This window comes from Rhamphochromis longiceps, linkage group LG10 (genome assembly GCF_057381845.1).
Source record: "Rhamphochromis longiceps isolate RC_006_pf linkage group LG10, R_longiceps_female_GT1.1, whole genome shotgun sequence".
Taxonomy (NCBI): Eukaryota; Metazoa; Chordata; class Actinopteri; order Cichliformes; family Cichlidae; genus Rhamphochromis; species Rhamphochromis longiceps.
This window is the reverse complement of record NC_140566.1, coordinates 18,931,547-18,949,738: the sequence shown is the minus strand read 5'-3', so window position 1 is coordinate 18,949,738 and position 18,192 is coordinate 18,931,547. Positions and strand designations below refer to the sequence as shown.

Sequence of the window (18,192 nt, the reverse complement as noted above, 5' to 3'; positions counted from 1 at the left end):
TCATTTATTTATTCCATTCTCTGTCTCCAGCTGTAACTGGCAATCTGTCTTCTTTTATGATGCTATCACTTTCTAAATATGTGCATACATTTTTAGGTGAGTGATCCAGTTGCAGTAGAATTCAGTCTCAACACTCAGATGCTCTTGCTGTCCAAAAGAAGCCTATGGCTTTCTGATGGATCCATGGGTTTTGGACAGGAGAGTGATGTTGCCTTTTCTGAGGGTAAGGCCTATTAGGTCCCAAGATTTACAGAATTATACTAGTAGAACTATACTAGTCTAAAATATTTCACATTGCTTCTGTCAGTTTTGTAAAGGAAATGTTTACCTTACATGCAGACATAGGGTTGCTTCAAGTAAATGATTTGCTTTATATTATTAAAAGAAAATATCGTATGAGATTTTAATAAAAGCATTTAATTTAGAGTTTTGGTTTGGTTTGATTGAGAATAATTCTTAAAGCAGTGGCAGCAGATTATGCATCTATGGTTTCTTTTTTGGACAAAAATGACAATACAATTTTAAAAAAAGGTACGATTTAGATTTTACGTTTGTCTTTCCTCAGGTGATACAGTATACGGCCGTGTCATGGTGGACCCTGTGCAGAACCTGGGAAATTCTTTCTTCTGTAGCATCGAGAAGGTGTTCCTCTGCACAGGCGCCGATGGATATGTACCCAAATATAACCCGACCAAGTTTGAATTTGGATGCCTGGCAGACTCCCCTTCATTGCTGTATAGATTCAAGATTCTTGTGAGTATTCTTGTTTTCTAATGATAACATTTCATTATGCAAAATAACATTTAACAATCTTCCATCCCTTTTTGATTTTCAATCTAAAATACTCCACCAGGACAAGGCTCAGCCGGAGACTCGGGCACGGGCATTCGGCGATGTCAGTTTTAATGCTGTATTGGCAGCGGACGATCCATTGGCCATGTCACTCATCAGGCAACCAGGGTCTGATGGCTTTAGACTGGACTCTGCAGCCATGTTTCAGGTATCCTATATGTTAATGTTTCCTGAAGCCAACAGTTCATTTTTTGTATGAATCAAAAGCTACAGAAATAACCTGAATGACAAAGTTGTGAGGCCCTGCAACTTTGCAGGATATGAGGAGAATAACATAATCCTGATTATGCATTTGTGATACTTTTACTTGGAGGGATGTAAAAAATCTCAATCTTTAAGAAATTACTTAAATTAGGGCCAGTAGAAAACTGACTATAAATTGGCTATAGATACCAGATTTTCATTGCACTAGTTAAGTTTGAACAATTAAGGATTACAGTTTCTATTTTATTAGGTGTCTGGTTTTAGTCTTTGTGTCTTTTGCATCAAATTAAGGTGACTATAATTCTAAAAATATCCATCATTTTTACTGCTTCTTAGGTTGCTGCAGGTCGTGAATGGTACATTCACACCATCTACACAGTTCGCTCCAAGGAGAATGCTAACAGAGGGATTGGAAAACGCAGCTTAGAGTACCACTCTGTGACTTCCACAAGCAATGATGTGGCCTTGACCCCGTCCAGTTCAAAAGGCCACCGCTGGAGGAGGTCAGCTGCCAATAAAGTTCCTGAAATCGCTGAAGATATTGGAGTGGATAAGAACCGTGGTACTAACATCATGCACATAGCTCTGGATCGCACCAAGCGTAGGCCAGTGGGGCCAAATGAACTCTTTGCTGATGGCCTGGAACCCAGGGAGCTGCATGCAGATGACGAAGAGGAGGGTCTGGTAACTGTGGTAGGGGCGCTGATCGGCCTCCTGCTAATTGTCCTCATTATTGTCTCCATCGTGCTGGTGCTCAGATCCAGACAGAAGGATGGGAAGGAAGGATGGAGGGAGGGCGTGCAGGAAGTGGTGAAAGGGTCTGTCAGTACAGAGCCCATGCTGGTGGTGAGGATGCAAGACTGCCGCAACAGCTCAGAAGTCTGAGCAATGAAAGCACGGACAGACAGATGGACATGTAGGAAATATATGGGAGCTTTTATAAGTTCTTCTTTGGAATATCTTAAAAAATATATTTAAAAAATGGCATTAAATTGCTTTCATAACACCAAAACTCAAGAGTCATCACGTATGGTATTAAGTGTGCCTGTAAATGGGGGTGCGCTCTACAGTACAGAATATATACTTATCACTGCAACAGCAAAACAACAACATTTTTAAAAAAAAAATTATTTAATACTCAGACTTGTCCTGCAAGTAGCGTAATACTGCTGTGCTCGCTGAGTGGCTTTGTGGTGTTAAAGTGCCTGAAGCAAATACATCCCTTCAGGACAGTCCCAGTCACCCAGTGAACATTTACGATAAAGCGTCACACAGGACAAGTCGAGAGCTTTAGCGCCGCGGGTGTACCTCCGGGAAAGGAGGCTAGATATTAACGATATGTGCATCAGAGGAAAGAATATTTCATCTCACAAAGAACGCTCTGATGTTTCCTTAAAAAATATGAATGATAAACTATCCCATCATTTCTGCAGTATGCTGAGGATAAAATAGGTTAATGTACACATGCTGTGCAGCTGAGGTTGTTAGAAACTCCATCCACTGGTGGGAGATAATAGAAAACAAAAGGTAAATACTGGACTTCTGTGAACTAAGTGTTTGGCTGCAAAACTTTTGCTGTATGAGCACATTCATGTTAAATCTGGGGTGAACTGTGCCTTTAAGCCTACAGTTTAGTCTTAAGATATTTGTTGGGGCAGTCATAAAGACAAGATGGCACCACTTGTGTTTTATCTGTGAATTAAACCTTGCAAAACTCTTATTATCAAACTCCAGGAATTGAAAACAACTACTGATATAATTTAATGTTTAATCACCAGCTAAACTTTTTTTTTATTCCTCCACCATATCTACTGTTCCTCATCATGTTTACCATATACCGAAGAGTGTTTTCCTGCATGTATTTGGCATCTCTGTTGCTCCTTTTTATTTTAGTTTTTTAAATATTACTAGTACAGTTTTGACACTTTAGTTTTCAGCTCATCGCTGCGTCTGATAGCACAATGTTCACTGCTGTCACTGCTATCCTCACAGTGTTGTTGCTCTGTGTTTTTCTAATACTTTCTGTCATTTTGAGGGTTTTTTGTTTGTTTGTTTCTTTATTTAACACTGATTGAGGTACATTTGTAACGAGACACTCATCTCAGGAGTTATTTCTTTTACAAAGAATGGACTGTGTGTTATAACACAATTTACTACTGCTGACTGGAGAGCTCTCAAGAGCCACTTTCAACGTGTGTGTTACACTGCTAATAAGTGTGGTGCTGTGAACATTCAAATACTGTATCCATATCCAATGACTTAACCCCCTGCTCTTCCCACATTATGTTCATATTACTTGTCACTAGTGTTGTGTGGGATTTCAGTGTTCTGACTCATTTTGTTTTTCCCAAACAAATGATGCAAAGAAAATAGCTGCTCACAGATCAGTATGTCACTATGGAAAATATCACATTTGAGACTTTTGATATAATCTCATAATTTTGTCGATGTCACTGGTGAAGGTTCTTGTTTATATGTATTGTTAAAACTATGTCTTACTCTGCTATGAATATACGACATGCTGATGTAAGTGTTCCTGAATATTTGTCTTCTTATGGTGTTGTTAGTCATCCTTGTATAATTATTTCTACTATTCATCAGGGTTAGTTGATGTGCTGGACATGAGCCGGAAAGCAGCTGAGGTGTGAATCCTCGAGGTATGTCAGGATTTATACATCTGATTGCCAGCTGCGTATGTGTTTGTATTTTTTTATTTTTCGTTTCCTTTTTTAATTCTACCCTGATGAACTTGGAAATAACACCATATTTGGTATCAAATGCACTTTTCTGCATCGCCTCCCTCACACGCCACTACTAGCTATGCAATGTAATGTATACCCCACAGCCAGTTATTCCCATAATATGACAAATTTAGCACAATCAGACTTGATATTTACTTTGTGTCTTTTTATGAATGGGTTTTTATGTATATGTATTTAAGAATAAATACTGTTTACCGGTGCCTTTTGTTATTTTCATTGATTTAATCAGTACATTTAGGTTTAGAGGTGGGGTGGATCATATGAACTTTAGCGGCTTTGATACTTGATTTGACTTCACTGCTTTGAGACTGAGAATGCTTTCCCCAAATTTGTCTCTGTCATGTTAAAATCATCTGTTTTACTGGTTTATGTTCATAGAAACAAAAACATATAGTGGAGGAAGTAATTATTTGATGCCCTGCTGAATTTGTAACTTTGCTTACTTATAAGGAAATGAACTCTCTCTCTCGTTTTTATAGTAGTTGATAGAATATCAATTAAAACTAAAAAAAAAAACACACATTACATATAAGTTGGTAATTTATTTGCATGTCTTTGAGCAAAAAAAGTATTTTATCTCCAAGCAAAACATGACTTAAAGCTTGGTGCAAAAACCATTGTTGGCAAGCACAGCAGTAAGATGTGTCTTGTAGTTGGTCATCAAGTTTGCACATATCTCAGGAGGGATTTTGGCTCACTCCTCTTTACTGATACTCCCTTAATCCTTCAGGTTTCTTGGCAGCCACTTGGCAACTTGAAGCTCCAGGTCTGGAGACCCTAATGCGCTTCTTCTTTAGGCCACTTCTTTGTTGCTGAAAAAAAACATCCATCACTAACCCATCTTCAGTGTTCCGGCTGAGAGTAGGAGGTTCTCGTCCAAGATTTTACACTACATTCCCCCGTCACTAGTCCCTCAATGCGGTCGACGTATAACTTGACCAGAAAATCAACCCCAAAGCATAATGATTCCACTTCTGTGGACTTGACTGAGGGGATGGTGTTCTTTGAGTCACACTCAGCAGTTCTCTTCCATCAAACATGATGTGTCAAGTTGATTGCAAGCTGATCGAGTAGAGCTCGATTTTGGTTTAATCTGACCATAGTACTTTCCCACAACAATTCTCTGAATCGTTTAGGTGTTCACTGACAAACTTGAGTTGGGCCTGTACATGCGCCTTCTTAAATGGGGGACCCTGCGGACGCTTCAACATTTCAATCCAGTTATTCATGTTATACAGGAAAACATGTTACCAGTGGTATTCTTGGTGGCTGTGGTCCCAACTGCCTTGAGATCATTAAGCTGCTCGCTTGTAGTTTGGGCTGATTCGTCACATTTCTCATAATCATCCTCACCCCATGAGGCAAGGGCTTGCATTGGATCGCCAGACTGAGGGCAGCTGATAGCCATTTTATACTTTTTTCATTTACAAAGAATCACACCAACAGTCACCATCTCACCAAGCTTCTTTATGATGGTCTTCTGGTCTATCCCAGTCTTTTGCTGCTCTACAGTCTGGTCCCGAAGTCCTTTGGTCTTACCCATGATGGGGGGAGAGGTTGGAAGATATTTATGCTGTGAATAGGGGTGATTTATACACATAATGAGTTGAGATCAGTACTATCTCTATTTAATTGACTGATTAATTGATTAACTGTAATCTATGTGCCACGTGGGCACACAACCAATTGGTGGGAGCCAGTATTCTGGCTGGGTTGTTGGGGATCAAATACTTATTTCACTCAGTGGCATGAAAATCAATTTTTATATAATGTGTTTTGGTTCTAGATTTCTAGTTGATATTCTGTCTCACCATTAAAGTGAAACTACCACAAAAATTAGGGACTATTTCCCCCACTGTACTAGTAATTTTCCATTTGCTATCACAGACTTAAGAGCTTATTTGGACTGGTGAGTAATAAGTTAAAGTAGCTCAGTTAGCAGCTGACCTGTAAGCACACACATTGTTAATTCACCTTCCTAGGCAAAGTAGGAACGATTAAGAAGGGAAAAAATGGCACAATTATGACTGTCAGTGAAATGAGTTAGGCTCCACAATGTCTGTAGGGGAAAATGTTTTAAATGCTCCTCTGGGAAGCAGTAAAATAAAAGTGCAATTTGTGATTTCTTAGATTGAAGACTATGGTTCATTTGACTGCTGTGCCAATAAAGGGTATATAATTGAAATACAATTGAATAGAGAGAGAGTGAAAACTGATTGGCTGAGAGCGAAAGCGACACTGCACAAATGTGCCCACTTCCCTCCCTCCATCCTCTTCCTTCACTTCCTGCAGTGGCAGTTCTCCGCTGCTGGTTGGTTTGTAAACATGGCGACTGCTGGTGCATCTGGAGATGACCTGAGGAAGGAACTGACATGTGCTATTTGTTTGGACTTCTTCAAGGACCCCGTTATTCTGAAATGCGGCCATAATTTCTGCCGCTTTTGCATCTGTATGCACTGGGATGAAAATGGCGGAGACTATGGGTATCAGTGTCCTCAGTGCCGAACGGTAAGTTAATACATTATATACGCCTTTTTGTTTTTCTTTTTTGAACCTCGTCTGAAGGTAAATACAATAACACGGCGGTGCCAGTGTTTCTTCCAATGTCTTTTTTTTTTCTTTTATAAATATCTACGAGAAATAACACCGCGTGTTTGGCTACTGCTTTTAAAATAACGGATACCTACGCAGTGCATTTTGCATTTGCTAGGATAGCTGGTTGTTATTGTTGGGTTTTTTTTTTTCCTCCTTCCCTTAGCTAACGATAGTCAACCTGTCAACACATGAGCTGGCAGGTTAAAAGCTTAGCTCCAAAAATGATATGATGTACGCAACCTTGTGCTTGGTTAGTCGTCCTTAGCTTCTTTCTTTATTCCGTCAGGTGTTCAACAAGAGGACTTTCACTAAAAACTATCTGGTGCAGAACTTGGTGGCCAAACTGGACGATCTGGAGTGCCTGGGTGCTTGTCCTGCCCCCTCCAAGCCTGTGAAATTTGGTGAAAAGTGTGAGCATCATGGTGAAGAGCTGAAACTCTACTGCCAGACCGATAAGAGGCCTATCTGTGTTGTCTGCAGGGAATCTAGATCACACAGGTTGGGTTTTATGATTGACTTTACAAATATCACACCACAGCTCTGTGCCCTGAAAAGATTTTATTAATGACAGATATTAGTACACTGGACAGTATGAACCAGATTTTTAGGAATAATAAGGGGGCGATGTAAAAAGCACCATTTTCATCTTATGTTTTGTCTGCCATGCTTAATGGTATTACCTTAATATTAGCAGAATAATTTCACATTTTTACTTTTAGTTTGTGGCTTTGTGGGGTTTTTGTTGTTTTTGTTTTTTCAATCCTGTATCGCCTAAATAACTTTCAAGCATTTACTAATGTAACCAGTATCATTGGAAATTGGGACCCATAGCATGACTGGCAGCTGCTTATGACCCCACACCAAGCTTGGGAAGCACTGCAGTATATCTGCATTTCATAGTAAGATCCCAGGAGGGTTGTAGAATGAGGTTTTTGGCACTAATGTACCCAAGACTCATTTGGAATAGAATTCAACTTTATGGTCATTGCACACATCACAGGTACAAGGCAACGAAATTTGGAAGCATCATTGTGAATGCCTAGTGTACGAGTGTCCATCTGTGAATTAACTTTAGTTTGAGACCAGTATTGAGGAGGGGCAGCCACACAGTGTGCAATGACCTCAGCAAGACATTAAGCCAGCGGTCCCCAACCTTTTTTGTGCCACGGACCAGTTTATGCCCGACAATATTTTCATGGACTGGCCTTTAAGGTGTCGTGGATAAATACAACAAAATAAAACTAGTACCGGTACAGAAAAAGAGAATTTATTCATAACACACGTGAAAAGACACAGGATAACAAATAACGCTGAAAACAGATTAAAAACCCTGAAAACTATACATTTCACACCTGAGCCTCAACTCTCGCGGCCCAGTACCAAACGACTCACGGACCGGTACTGGTCCGAGGCCCGGGGGTTGGGGACCACTGCATTAAGCGACTTATAGCAAGGGCAGACAAAGTGGGTGGGGCTCACACATAGATTATATAGAGGATGTACCTCTGAAAAGTGAAGCCAATGCAAAAGTGCTTTAAACATTTTATTTAAATATGCACTGGGGCATGTTGGTTATGGTTCTAAAAGACTTCCCATCTTTTAGAGCTCTATAGGGAAAACTTCCCTCTGCCACAACTGTTAATCATTTTCTCCTGCATTTCTGGGTTTGGTTGCTCAATTCAGGTCATACTGTAGGCGAAACAAATTTCTTTAACTACATTTAAGTAGAGGAAATGCTGATTATCCAAAATAAGCTAACTTGTCAATGAGCATGTGGTGGTACCTAGGCAACCAGAGCCTGGAAAGTCTACTAGTCAACTACAAAGTGTCTGCAAAAAAGCAACTTAAAAAGTATCTTTATCTTCAAATAACTGTTCAGAACTTTGTTTAAAAGAGTTTTATAAATAAAGTTATTATAAACAACTCGAGGATGAGTGCATTGGTGCTTATGTGGACACGCCTTTAGCTGACCAAATGGACATGATATGATCCACATGATAAGCTTTACAAATGTGTACTATGGTTTTTGTTTAAACTTCCACCTATAAATGATTCTCTCTCTCTGTGTGGGTGGGTGTGTGGGGGTGTGTGTGGGTGGAACTTCTACTAAAAGAATATAAAAGTATAACAGACAATTTGAATAACCTAATAATTCAAATAGCCTCGTCTAACCTGCTCCTCAAAATAACTTACTCTGCTTTCACTTCTGCAAACTCTCTACAACTTCCTGTCAACTCCTGCAACTTGGTCTTTCTGAAAGACACACACACTGTTTAAACCTCTGAATACAATATCAATGCTGTAAATTATATTATTAATGCAATAGTAATGATGATTATTTACCAATAGCAGTAAAATAATTTCCCTGCTCCACAAGATCCACAAATATAAGCTATGTTCAAATCCCAGTGTAAAACTGGGACATCTGGCCTTCCATTGCATGCATATGGGTTTTTTGTTTTGTTTTTTTTTTCTAAATAAACAGAACAGCTGGTAATCCCTTTTACAAGAAAATACAGATTTACAATTACAGACCCTACAGAGTAGCCTGCCACATTCTGAAATGTTAAGGATAATTAATTACGCTAATATCAATGTTGGCCTGATTTCATTAGAGAATGCTCAGATTAACAAAGGATTTATTCCACTTTACCTTGACTATATCTGTATTCATAATATGGAGCATATACTTAATGCAGAGGATGGTCTCAAAATTGGAAGCAGTTTGTTCGCACTAAACAAAACAACTACCATCTTCATCTCATGCGGCCCTCCTGGCGCCAGCTGGATGCTCAAGGCAAAAGCTGAATAACAAAATTCTCCTTGGATAACAAGACTGACTCTCTCCCCCACCCCAAGGCCACCCGCATCGACTAAAGACTGTTGACTTTTGCCTAACTGGGTGAAGGGACACTCTCTCTCGGCTGAACACAAATGTGCACTGACACAGACCTACACTCAATTACACCAGACCCTACACCAATTTCCCTCAATTTCCCTCAGGATGAATAATTTGTACACAGAAAATTTTACCTTTCGAAAACTTATTGGATTTGTGAGCTCAACTTGACTGTGTATAACTGATCAGTATTTATATTTTATTTATTGAAGCACATGCTCATGAGTCCATAAGTTACACACAACATTGCACACATTTGTAAAGCTTAGTTTATGCTTGTGGATCATATCATACACTTTTACAACCCTCTTGAGGCAAATTTGTCTCCATATTGATGTCATAGCCTTCACTTTTGTAATCTGTCGGAGACCTGATGTGACACGAATAATGTTCATTGATTAAAGTGAAAGATGACTGAAACCTAAAACTGATTGTGGCTAGTTCCTGTCTTAGGTATTTACGAGTCACTTTTTAAACATTATTCATATAACTAAAAAAGGACTCGCTGAAAACTTTCAACCATTCTAATTCACTATGAGAGGTTCTAAAACTGCTATTTTTCTGTCATAGCAGTTTCCCAGTTAATTCAAACAACAAGAAACTCTTTATAAACGACACACTGTGCAACACAATCATATGATTTGTGTTTATTTGTTCCTTTTTTATCCTCAGATGAGGAATTGTGTAAAATAACATTTGCTCTGTTGGATAATTATATTGTGGAAAGTTAATCCATTGGGATTTGTAAGAAACACAATCTAAACATCTGTCTGAAAGGAAGTTCTAGATGACACAGTGAGTCCAATGTTTATTTATTTTTGATTAAAACAAATTGTTCTGTAACATGCTGAGTGTTTCGTTTCAGACACCATGATGTGGCACCAGTGCCAGAAGTTGTGACTGACATGAAGGTAGCAGTATTATTATTATTATTATTATTATTATTATTATTATTATATTTTTTTTTATTCTTAAGTAGTCTCCTATTATGTATTGGTAACCTAGACTCTTATTTACTGCATCTCTAATATTTGCACTGTTGCCCTGCTTTCCTGACTACATGTCTTCCTGTACATTTTGTTACAGATGGAACTGAAACTGAGGCTAATGGAGCTCAACTGGCAGAAGTCTCAATGTGTAAAAGTTGTTACGGCTGATGAGCTCACTAAAAGTGAACTGAGGGTATGGAATGACCGTTCTTACTTGCTCTGTTTGTGAACTTGGTGTTCAAGTGGCCATTTTTTGCATATTGCATGCAAACATTCAGTTGTGCACGGTGAAATTTTAGTGGACTGCTGAACATGCATTTCTTGAGCATTCGTCTTGAAGTTATGTTAACATTATAGTTCTGGTCAGTCAATATTATTTTGGGGGTTTTTTTTGTTTTTTGTTGGGGGGTAAGAGCCTTGTCAGGATGACTCTAGCAGATTCTCAGTTCTGTTTATAACGCTTTGCTCAGGCTGACGTGCTTGTTTGCACAAATGACTCTGCCATATTATTTGGAAATGCATGGTCACATTTAAAAGTTGACTTAAACCACAGATCATGTGTCATTTATACTTTAAACCAACAGTGTCGTTGTTTGTGGTAGGCATCACTAGAACTGCAATGTGACCAGCATTGGGTATAATGCGTTACTGTAATTAAATTACTTTACCACTGAAAAAGTAGAGTAACTGATTACTGTTCATTTTTAGGTATTTTAATTAGTTACTTACAATGTACTTGTATTACATTGTAAAATTAAAACTCGCTGAATATCATTTAATTTCAATAATTTATCTTCTAAACGTAGAAGTAAACTCTGCCGCTTTAACATCGCTGTAGTCCAGGTGCACGTCATTTCGTGCCAGTTTGCTGCGTAGTCGTATTCTAAAGCGGAAGATGTTGGACTAGGCTGAAGCGAGTGGCTGTTTTATGAAATGGACATATTCCTGTCTCTTCACTCGTCTGAAACAAGCAGACAAGAACATTACAGTAAGGTGTAAGCTATGTCCTGGGGAGGGGGGGAAAAAAAAAAAAAAAAAATCAGCCGCTGTTAATACCAGGAGTGATCTACTGAAGCGCCTGACACGAGAGCAGAGACGAACACTTCTGACTGATCCTTGTTCATCATCCATGGATAACACCGCGGCAACTCCTGCTAAGCAGGCAAAATTAGATTTTACTTCAGCAGCACAGAAAGCATCTGAAGGTGAGCTTAAAAAATGATTGCAGGCTACATTGTGGAAGAGATGCTACCGCTGCGTACTGTAGTCTGTCTTTAAAAAAATAAAATAACTTTATTTTATTTATTTATTTATTATTTAAAGAGTTTAATTTCTATTGTTTGTCCACTCAAGGTTTATAGGGTTTTTAAGAAGTGTTGTAATCTCCCAGTTCTTTTAATCTTTGGGCTGAAGGAAGGACAATACTCGGTGTATAAATGCTCAATCAACAATCATTTATTTCCATACAATTCAACACACAGAGCATTAAGACGTCCGGACGGGAGAGATGCGGCCAGAGGGTTAGGCACATGTCTCTCAAAATGGTGGCGATTTTCAGACTTTTATAGCTTCTGACAGCCCCACCTAGTCATAAAAGCTACATCTTCACATGTTTTTCTACTTCTTAGCGAGACTGGCTCCTGACCTTGCCTCCCTGTCTTCCTGCAAAGGTGGGGGTATAGAATGTGGTTTATCTCTTCTGCCCTAGACTCAGAGTCTCCTTTCTCTTCATGATTCAGCAATAAAACATGTCAAGAACACAGTGTGAGACATTCACAGCAGATCAAGGATACAGAGTGATGCAAATTTATCTAATAAACTAATATGTGAATATGTTCTGTTAACTCAAGAGTATAATGAGAACTAGACTACATACACAGCACACAATCTAAACTAAAGGATAATACATGTCCTACAACTGTTAACATAATTCAACTACATTGACTATGGTCATAAAATAACATGTTTTACTCATAATCTTCACAGAAGTATTTAGTTTAATTACTTATTGAGTAATTAAGTAACTTTCCTGACACAGTAATTAAGTATTTTAAATACAATATTAAGTAATTACTTAAAGTAACTTACCCAACATTGAATGCGACACATTTATCTTATACTTTTCTTTTGCTCTAGTTGAAAAAGCAGAGACTCAAGGAAAAGATTGAAGCAGACGTCGGTGCCTTGGTCCAGTTTTTGCTGGACGAGAGGGACTCGCTGCTTGAGAGCCTGGACGCTGAGGAAGTGGCCACCATGGCTGTTATAGATGATAACTTGAAGACTGTGGAAACGGAAGCAGCAGCTGTGGACAAAGCTATAGCAGCTATCCACAGCCAGATCAATGGAAAAACTAACTTTGAGGTCAGTTGACTTCAAAGTTTAACTTGTAAATTGTCAGACCATGGCTATGACATAAGAGTTGGATAACGTTATTGCTGAGTTCCCCATCCCAAACCCTTTTGCTTCAAAAAGGATAAAGCAGTATTCTTAAGAATGAGACTGTCTTAAATACAGCTTTGGCAGGCCTGTAACATTCCTTTTTATCAGGCTTCTTCTGTTAAAAGCTGCACTATTGCCTTTACCTTTTTGTGTTAATGCAATCATGCTGCCTATGACAAACATGTGCCCCCTTTTATTTTAATTTTTTTTAAACTGTACGCAAAAGTGAAAATGCTTGTTTATAACTGGGTGATAATCATACATTTTAAAGCTGAAATAAAAGCACAGCCATTGTCTTTAGGTTAACAATGCGATGGGAAAATTTGGTGCACAGAGTTGTAGTTATAAAATTAGACCTAGGAACACGCCCCTAGTCAACCAGAGTAGCCTTAAATACTGTTTACTGTAGATACTCAGGAGCCCAAATTGTTGTATTTAAATATCACATGGGAAGTCAAACGTGAAGTAAAACCCCACCAGCAAATAGCCGCCATCATCCAACATTCTTTATTTTGACAAGCTTCTCCAAATTACCATTAAAAGCAGAGTTGCTGTGGATGTGAGCATACTGCGTGGCCATTCATCATGCAAAGCCAAACGGTCATGAAACTGGTCTGATTTCATATTCTTATAAAAGGACTTTAAATATTAATTTGTGATAAACTGCAGACACCCTGATGACAGTTTACCACTGTGCACTAAGGATTAAGGATCAAAGCGTCCTTAAAATGGCATATGGGGCTGCTCAAAGCAACGGAAATGTTATGAAACTTGTTTGTTAGGGTTTGAATTATACATTAAACCACAAATTAAGTATATTCTTTCTTTTCTCCCCCCCCCCCCCCCCCCGCAACAGAGCCTTGCTGAGACATTTAATGAGTAAGTAGCTTTTTGTTCATTTATTACAAAAATGCTTTACAAAAACCCAGCATGTTAATTTCCATGTTTCTTCTGCAGAGTTGTACAGTGCAAGCCTTTCACCTCTTTGGAGCCGGTTAACTGTCCGACAGAATTTACAGACTTCTCAGGGCCCTTTCAGCTCATCATGTGGAAAAAGATGATGCACGTGCTGCACACCAGTAAGTTGAAGAATCATGTACTGTTAGTGCTTAAGAGATGCTATATTTGAACTGTAAGACAGATTTTTAGGCATGAGGTTGGGCATTTTCAGCCTAAAGCTTGCTGGATGGTGAATATATTAAAGTCTCTAAAGAACCTGCAGTAATGCAGGTTAACTTTTCTGCATGCTTTCTTTTTGAAACGGGTTACTGTCTAATAGGGCTGCAATTAATGATTCTTTTTGATAGTCAACTAATCTCTTTTTTTTCTGCACACAGACTTTTATCAGTCCTAATAAGGATATGATTTTTATCAGCATACAAATGATTATATTTCTAAGCACAAATGACAATATAAAAAAAATATCAATTTCAGCAGGCAGTTTGTCTACCAAGTCTGCTCTTTTAAAAATGTAGTATCAGGTCAGCTTAAGACTAATGTGATTTAATCTGTCATGGCGTCTCCATAGTGCCCCAGAACCTCACCTTGGACCCAGACACCGCTCACCCGAACCTGCTTATCTCGGACTTTGACACCAAAGTGGAGGAGGGCCGTGTCCGCAGCCAGGAGCCAGACCTGCCTGCCCGCTTCAATCGGTTCTGTGGCGTCCTCTCCACAGCCCAGTATGCTAGTGGCCAGCACTACTGGGAGGTGGATGTGAGGGACAAAGGTGTGTGGTACCTGGGAGTGACCACAGAGTGCAGCAACAGGAAGGGCTTCGTCAGCCTCACACCCTCCGCAGGATACTGGAGCCTGTGCCTGCAGGACCGGCTGTACGCCAATGGGGAGGACGGACGCATTCCAGTTGCCGACTACTGGAATTCTCCTCGCGTGGGTGTGTACCTGGACTATGACAACGGGCGTCTTAGCTTCTATGATGCTGTAACAATGAAGAGGCTGTACATGTTTGACACCTGCTTTGAGGAGCCTGTCTACCCTTTCTTCAGCCCAGGGAAAAATGACCCAGGCAGCAGACTGCAAATATGCCACTATTACTGAGAGTTTAAACAAGTTTAACGCCTGCGTGTTCATTTCTGCCTGTTGGCAAGGCTTTATCTCATAGATCAGGCTGGAGTGATAGGCTGATGTTGACCCTTGAAGTCATGTATGCTTTTGAGTTGTCTTACTGGTTTTTAGAAAGTACATTTTACATTAAATAAAAAGTACCAGGTGTACACAAATTTGGTAGTTTTCAACTTGGACACACACTGTAGGCTCATACCACCTCCTTTGGCTGGGGGTTTGGAGAAGTGCTTTGCTATTCATCACTGTGTCTGCTGGGTTGCAGATGCCTCGGATGCTCTTGTTGTTCAGAGCATATTCAGTGCTGTTATCCCGTTAGCAACAACTATGCCATACTTCTACTACTATAAAAGCTCACTCTTAGAAGGGTCAGTGGTGAAGCATTGTCTGGTATAGTTTGACTGTCTGTTGTTATCATGCTACATTCCCTCATCAATATGAGACTGAACACTCAATTTTGTCCATATTGTACTGATTTTACAATTAGACTTCCAGGAATGAATGGAAGTGGCAACATCCATCAGTACAAATCATTTTATCACAAACCTTTTAAACACTTAATTTTATATAAGATGATAAAAACTTAAAGTTGCACGCTAGGCATTTTTGGACTTTTCCCTCTGTATATTGCGGAGTTGCATCTTTCTTGCAGCTTATTTTTGAGGCTGCATTTTTTTTTCCTTCCCCCCCCCCCGCAGTGTTGAAAGCAAATCAGTTTCAGCCAGTGTTGGTATTGATCTGGATAGAAGGAAAAACTACCGCAGTATTCTAACTGCAGCTCAGCAAGCATTAGTTGTTGCGCTTTTTTTTTTTTTTTTTTTTTTTTTTTTTTTTTTTTTTCATAAACAGAATTTTGTTTTCAAATCATCACCATTGTATTTTAAGTCTTTTTGTCCCCATTTAACTTTTTTAAATGTGTGTTTTTGTTTTTTTTTTTGTTTTTTTTTTTTTTTGTTTTTTGGTAGTTTTTTTTTGTGTGTGGGTTGTTTTGTTTTTTTGTAATCTTAAATGGCCTCATTTAAAACGGTCTGCCATCACATGTTGGGACTGAAACTCTACTCTTTAACTTTGAGTATTTGCTGGTAAATGTTGTCTCAGATGGTGTATCTTATTCAATACATACTTTTTATTGCTGAAATGTATTGTTGGATTTTTTTTTTTTTTTTTTTTTTTTTTCCCCCTTGGGGGGGGGGGGGTTCTATTAATGTGATTGGTGTTTCTCACATTAGGATTAAAAGATGCAAAGTGTATTTGACTTGTAAGTCTGTCATCCATTTAAAACACTTTGTATATAGACAATGCAGTAAAATTAGAATAGTATTGCAACTTCTTCCACAATTTCCTTTAAACTGAACTTTATCTTTGCTATAAGGTTACTAAAGATCAAAAACACGACAAGTCTCTGCAATTTAGTATTTCCTGCTGCACTTGGGATCGTTGTCTTGTTACATGCCTCAGTTTTTGCCATGCTTTAGCTGTCAGACAGAGATGGCCTTACGTTGAACTCTAGAGTACTTTGGGATATTTGGGTTATATTTTAGTTCCAGGGCCCTATTTCAGGAAGCCGGTTTAGAAAACTCAGAGTGAAAAACGATACTCAGGGTTGAGTAACCCCGAACTGTCCAACTCGGAATATTCGGTTTCAGAAAGGCTGATAACAAGTAGTTCAATCAACGCGGAGTTGCTTTAACCCCAAGTGAAGCGCGCGGAAGAGGATACATAAAGCCCTGATAAGCGGAGCACAGAGTAAGCGAGTCACCATGGAGACGGAGGGAAAGAAGGCGCGGTCAATGTATTTTACAGCGCTTGAGGCCGAAATTCTGATGGCAGTATATGCCGATAACATGCAAATTTTGCGGAAAAAAAGTAACACAGCCTCAGCTGCAAAAGAAAGGGAGCATGCATGGCAAAACATAGCCGACAGCGTCAATGCGTGAGTGTTAATATAAACATTGATCTAGGGATTTCCACCCATTTAACACGTTATTTTATCATATGTTATTTTATTTGTTATTGTATACATTTTATGTTGTGATGTGATGTGAGCGCAGGTGCAACCCAACAGGCCCCAAACGTGCCTGGCAGCAAGTAAAAATGAAATATAAAAATATAGTCCAAACAGGTAAGGTGTAATTGTATTATGAGCCATAGTGCTTGGTCTGTTTGTCCCATGTAAATCAATTGCAGTTAGAGGCTACATTAATATTCTTTCTGTAAGCACTTATTGAAATTATCTGAGCACATTACAAGTACATATTTGCTTACTCTGTATGCTCAAATGTGACCCCGTTATAGCCAACAGAAAAAAAGCGGAGGCCCGAAAAACAGGTGGGGGTCCTCCACCACCACCACTCACAGAGGCTGAGCAGTTGGCCCTCAGCCAAAACAGTGGGCGCCCTGTGGCCGAAGGCATCTCTACGGGGACATCCTCTGAGTCAATAACCCCGCAAGACACAAGTGCTTACATAGGGGGTAAATTCAAAATAATACATGATGTGCATACATCCTTTCTTCACAGTCACCTTTGCAGTGCTACTCATTCATTTGATAAACTCTTTACCATAATGGATTATTTTGTAGTGAAGTTATTTTCCTACTGATTTTGCCTTCCCTCAGTCTTGGTTGTCTTTGAGAGCATAATGACAATGAAGTGTAAGGTGATTGGTATGTTTGTTAATTGCCATTTGGTCCCTTGTAAGTTATAAGTGTCCTGTATAAACCTCATATTCTATCAGTTGATGGTGGTGGTGTACTGCATCTGGTGCAGCCTCCTGTTGAGCCAGACCAACATGCAGTTGTGAGTAATACTCCACAGATTATGAGTTTACAGTAGAACAGCAATGTTGTTTATTTCTTTACTACAGGAAAATAATGGAGAAACATTGACAGCTGTTACAGAGGAGGAAGCAACAGAGACACTTTATGAGGTTTACATCTTTTAATACTTTGTGTACAGGAAATACAGGCGACCAATAAAGCCAGTTGAACAAAAAATCTGTTTATTCCTCTTTCAACATGTTGAGGTGATGGGTCAAAAGAAATGATTGTGACATATGGTGTCTCTGACTGCGCTTCCATCTTGTATGTCCGTGGGAGGGTCAGGATGTTCATGGTTTGGATCACTGCTGATGTTTGGTTCAGAAGGACAGTGTTCTCCTCTAATTGTGGCAATGTTGTGAAGAATCACACATGCCACAATAATGTCACATGCCCTTTCTGGGGTGACCCTGAGTCTTTGCAGGCACTGGAACCGGGCCTTAAGCATTCCGATAGTCATTTCAATTCTGGCTCTTGTCCTGCAATTAGCCAGATTATATCGCTGCTGTGGGCCCGGGTCAGGGTAAGGGGTAAGCAAATAGGGTAAACATGG

At 39.3% G+C, this 18,192-nt stretch overlaps 2 protein-coding genes across 2 annotated transcripts in view; both read left to right on the top strand.

Moving 5' to 3' along the window:
• Positions 1–4,144, top strand: part of frem2a (FRAS1 related extracellular matrix 2a) — a 77,359-nt gene extending 73,215 nt beyond the window's left edge. The window contains exons 21-24 of the mRNA XM_085420731.1: positions 97–223; positions 566–753; positions 854–1,000; positions 1,393–4,144. Coding sequence (XP_085276857.1) covers positions 97–223; positions 566–753; positions 854–1,000; positions 1,393–1,941 — 1,011 coding nt within the window. The 3' untranslated portion in view covers positions 1,942–4,144. The remainder of the gene's footprint in view (positions 1–96; positions 224–565; positions 754–853; positions 1,001–1,392) is intronic.
• A 1,971-nt stretch (positions 4,145–6,115) lies between these two features.
• Positions 6,116–17,741, top strand: trim47 (tripartite motif containing 47). Its single transcript, XM_085420729.1, has 8 exons — positions 6,116–6,326; positions 6,700–6,911; positions 10,178–10,223; positions 10,399–10,494; positions 12,438–12,662; positions 13,597–13,619; positions 13,698–13,819; positions 14,269–17,741. The coding sequence occupies exons 1-8, from the start codon at positions 6,144–6,146 to the stop codon at positions 14,796–14,798; spliced, it is 1,437 nt and encodes a 478-aa protein (XP_085276855.1). The 5' UTR covers positions 6,116–6,143; the 3' UTR covers positions 14,799–17,741.
• Positions 17,742–18,192: the final 451 nt, after the last annotated feature.

Coding starts and splice junctions, on each gene's coding strand:
- trim47 (XM_085420729.1), top strand. CDS start 6,144: ATGGCGACTGCTGGTGCATCTGGAGATGACCTGAGGAAGGAACTGACA. Junction 6,912..10,177: donor AGGGAATCTAGATCACACAG/GTTGGGTTTTAT, acceptor GTTTCGTTTCAG/ACACCATGATGTGGCACCAG. Junction 10,224..10,398: donor AAGTTGTGACTGACATGAAG/GTAGCAGTATTA, acceptor ATTTTGTTACAG/ATGGAACTGAAACTGAGGCT.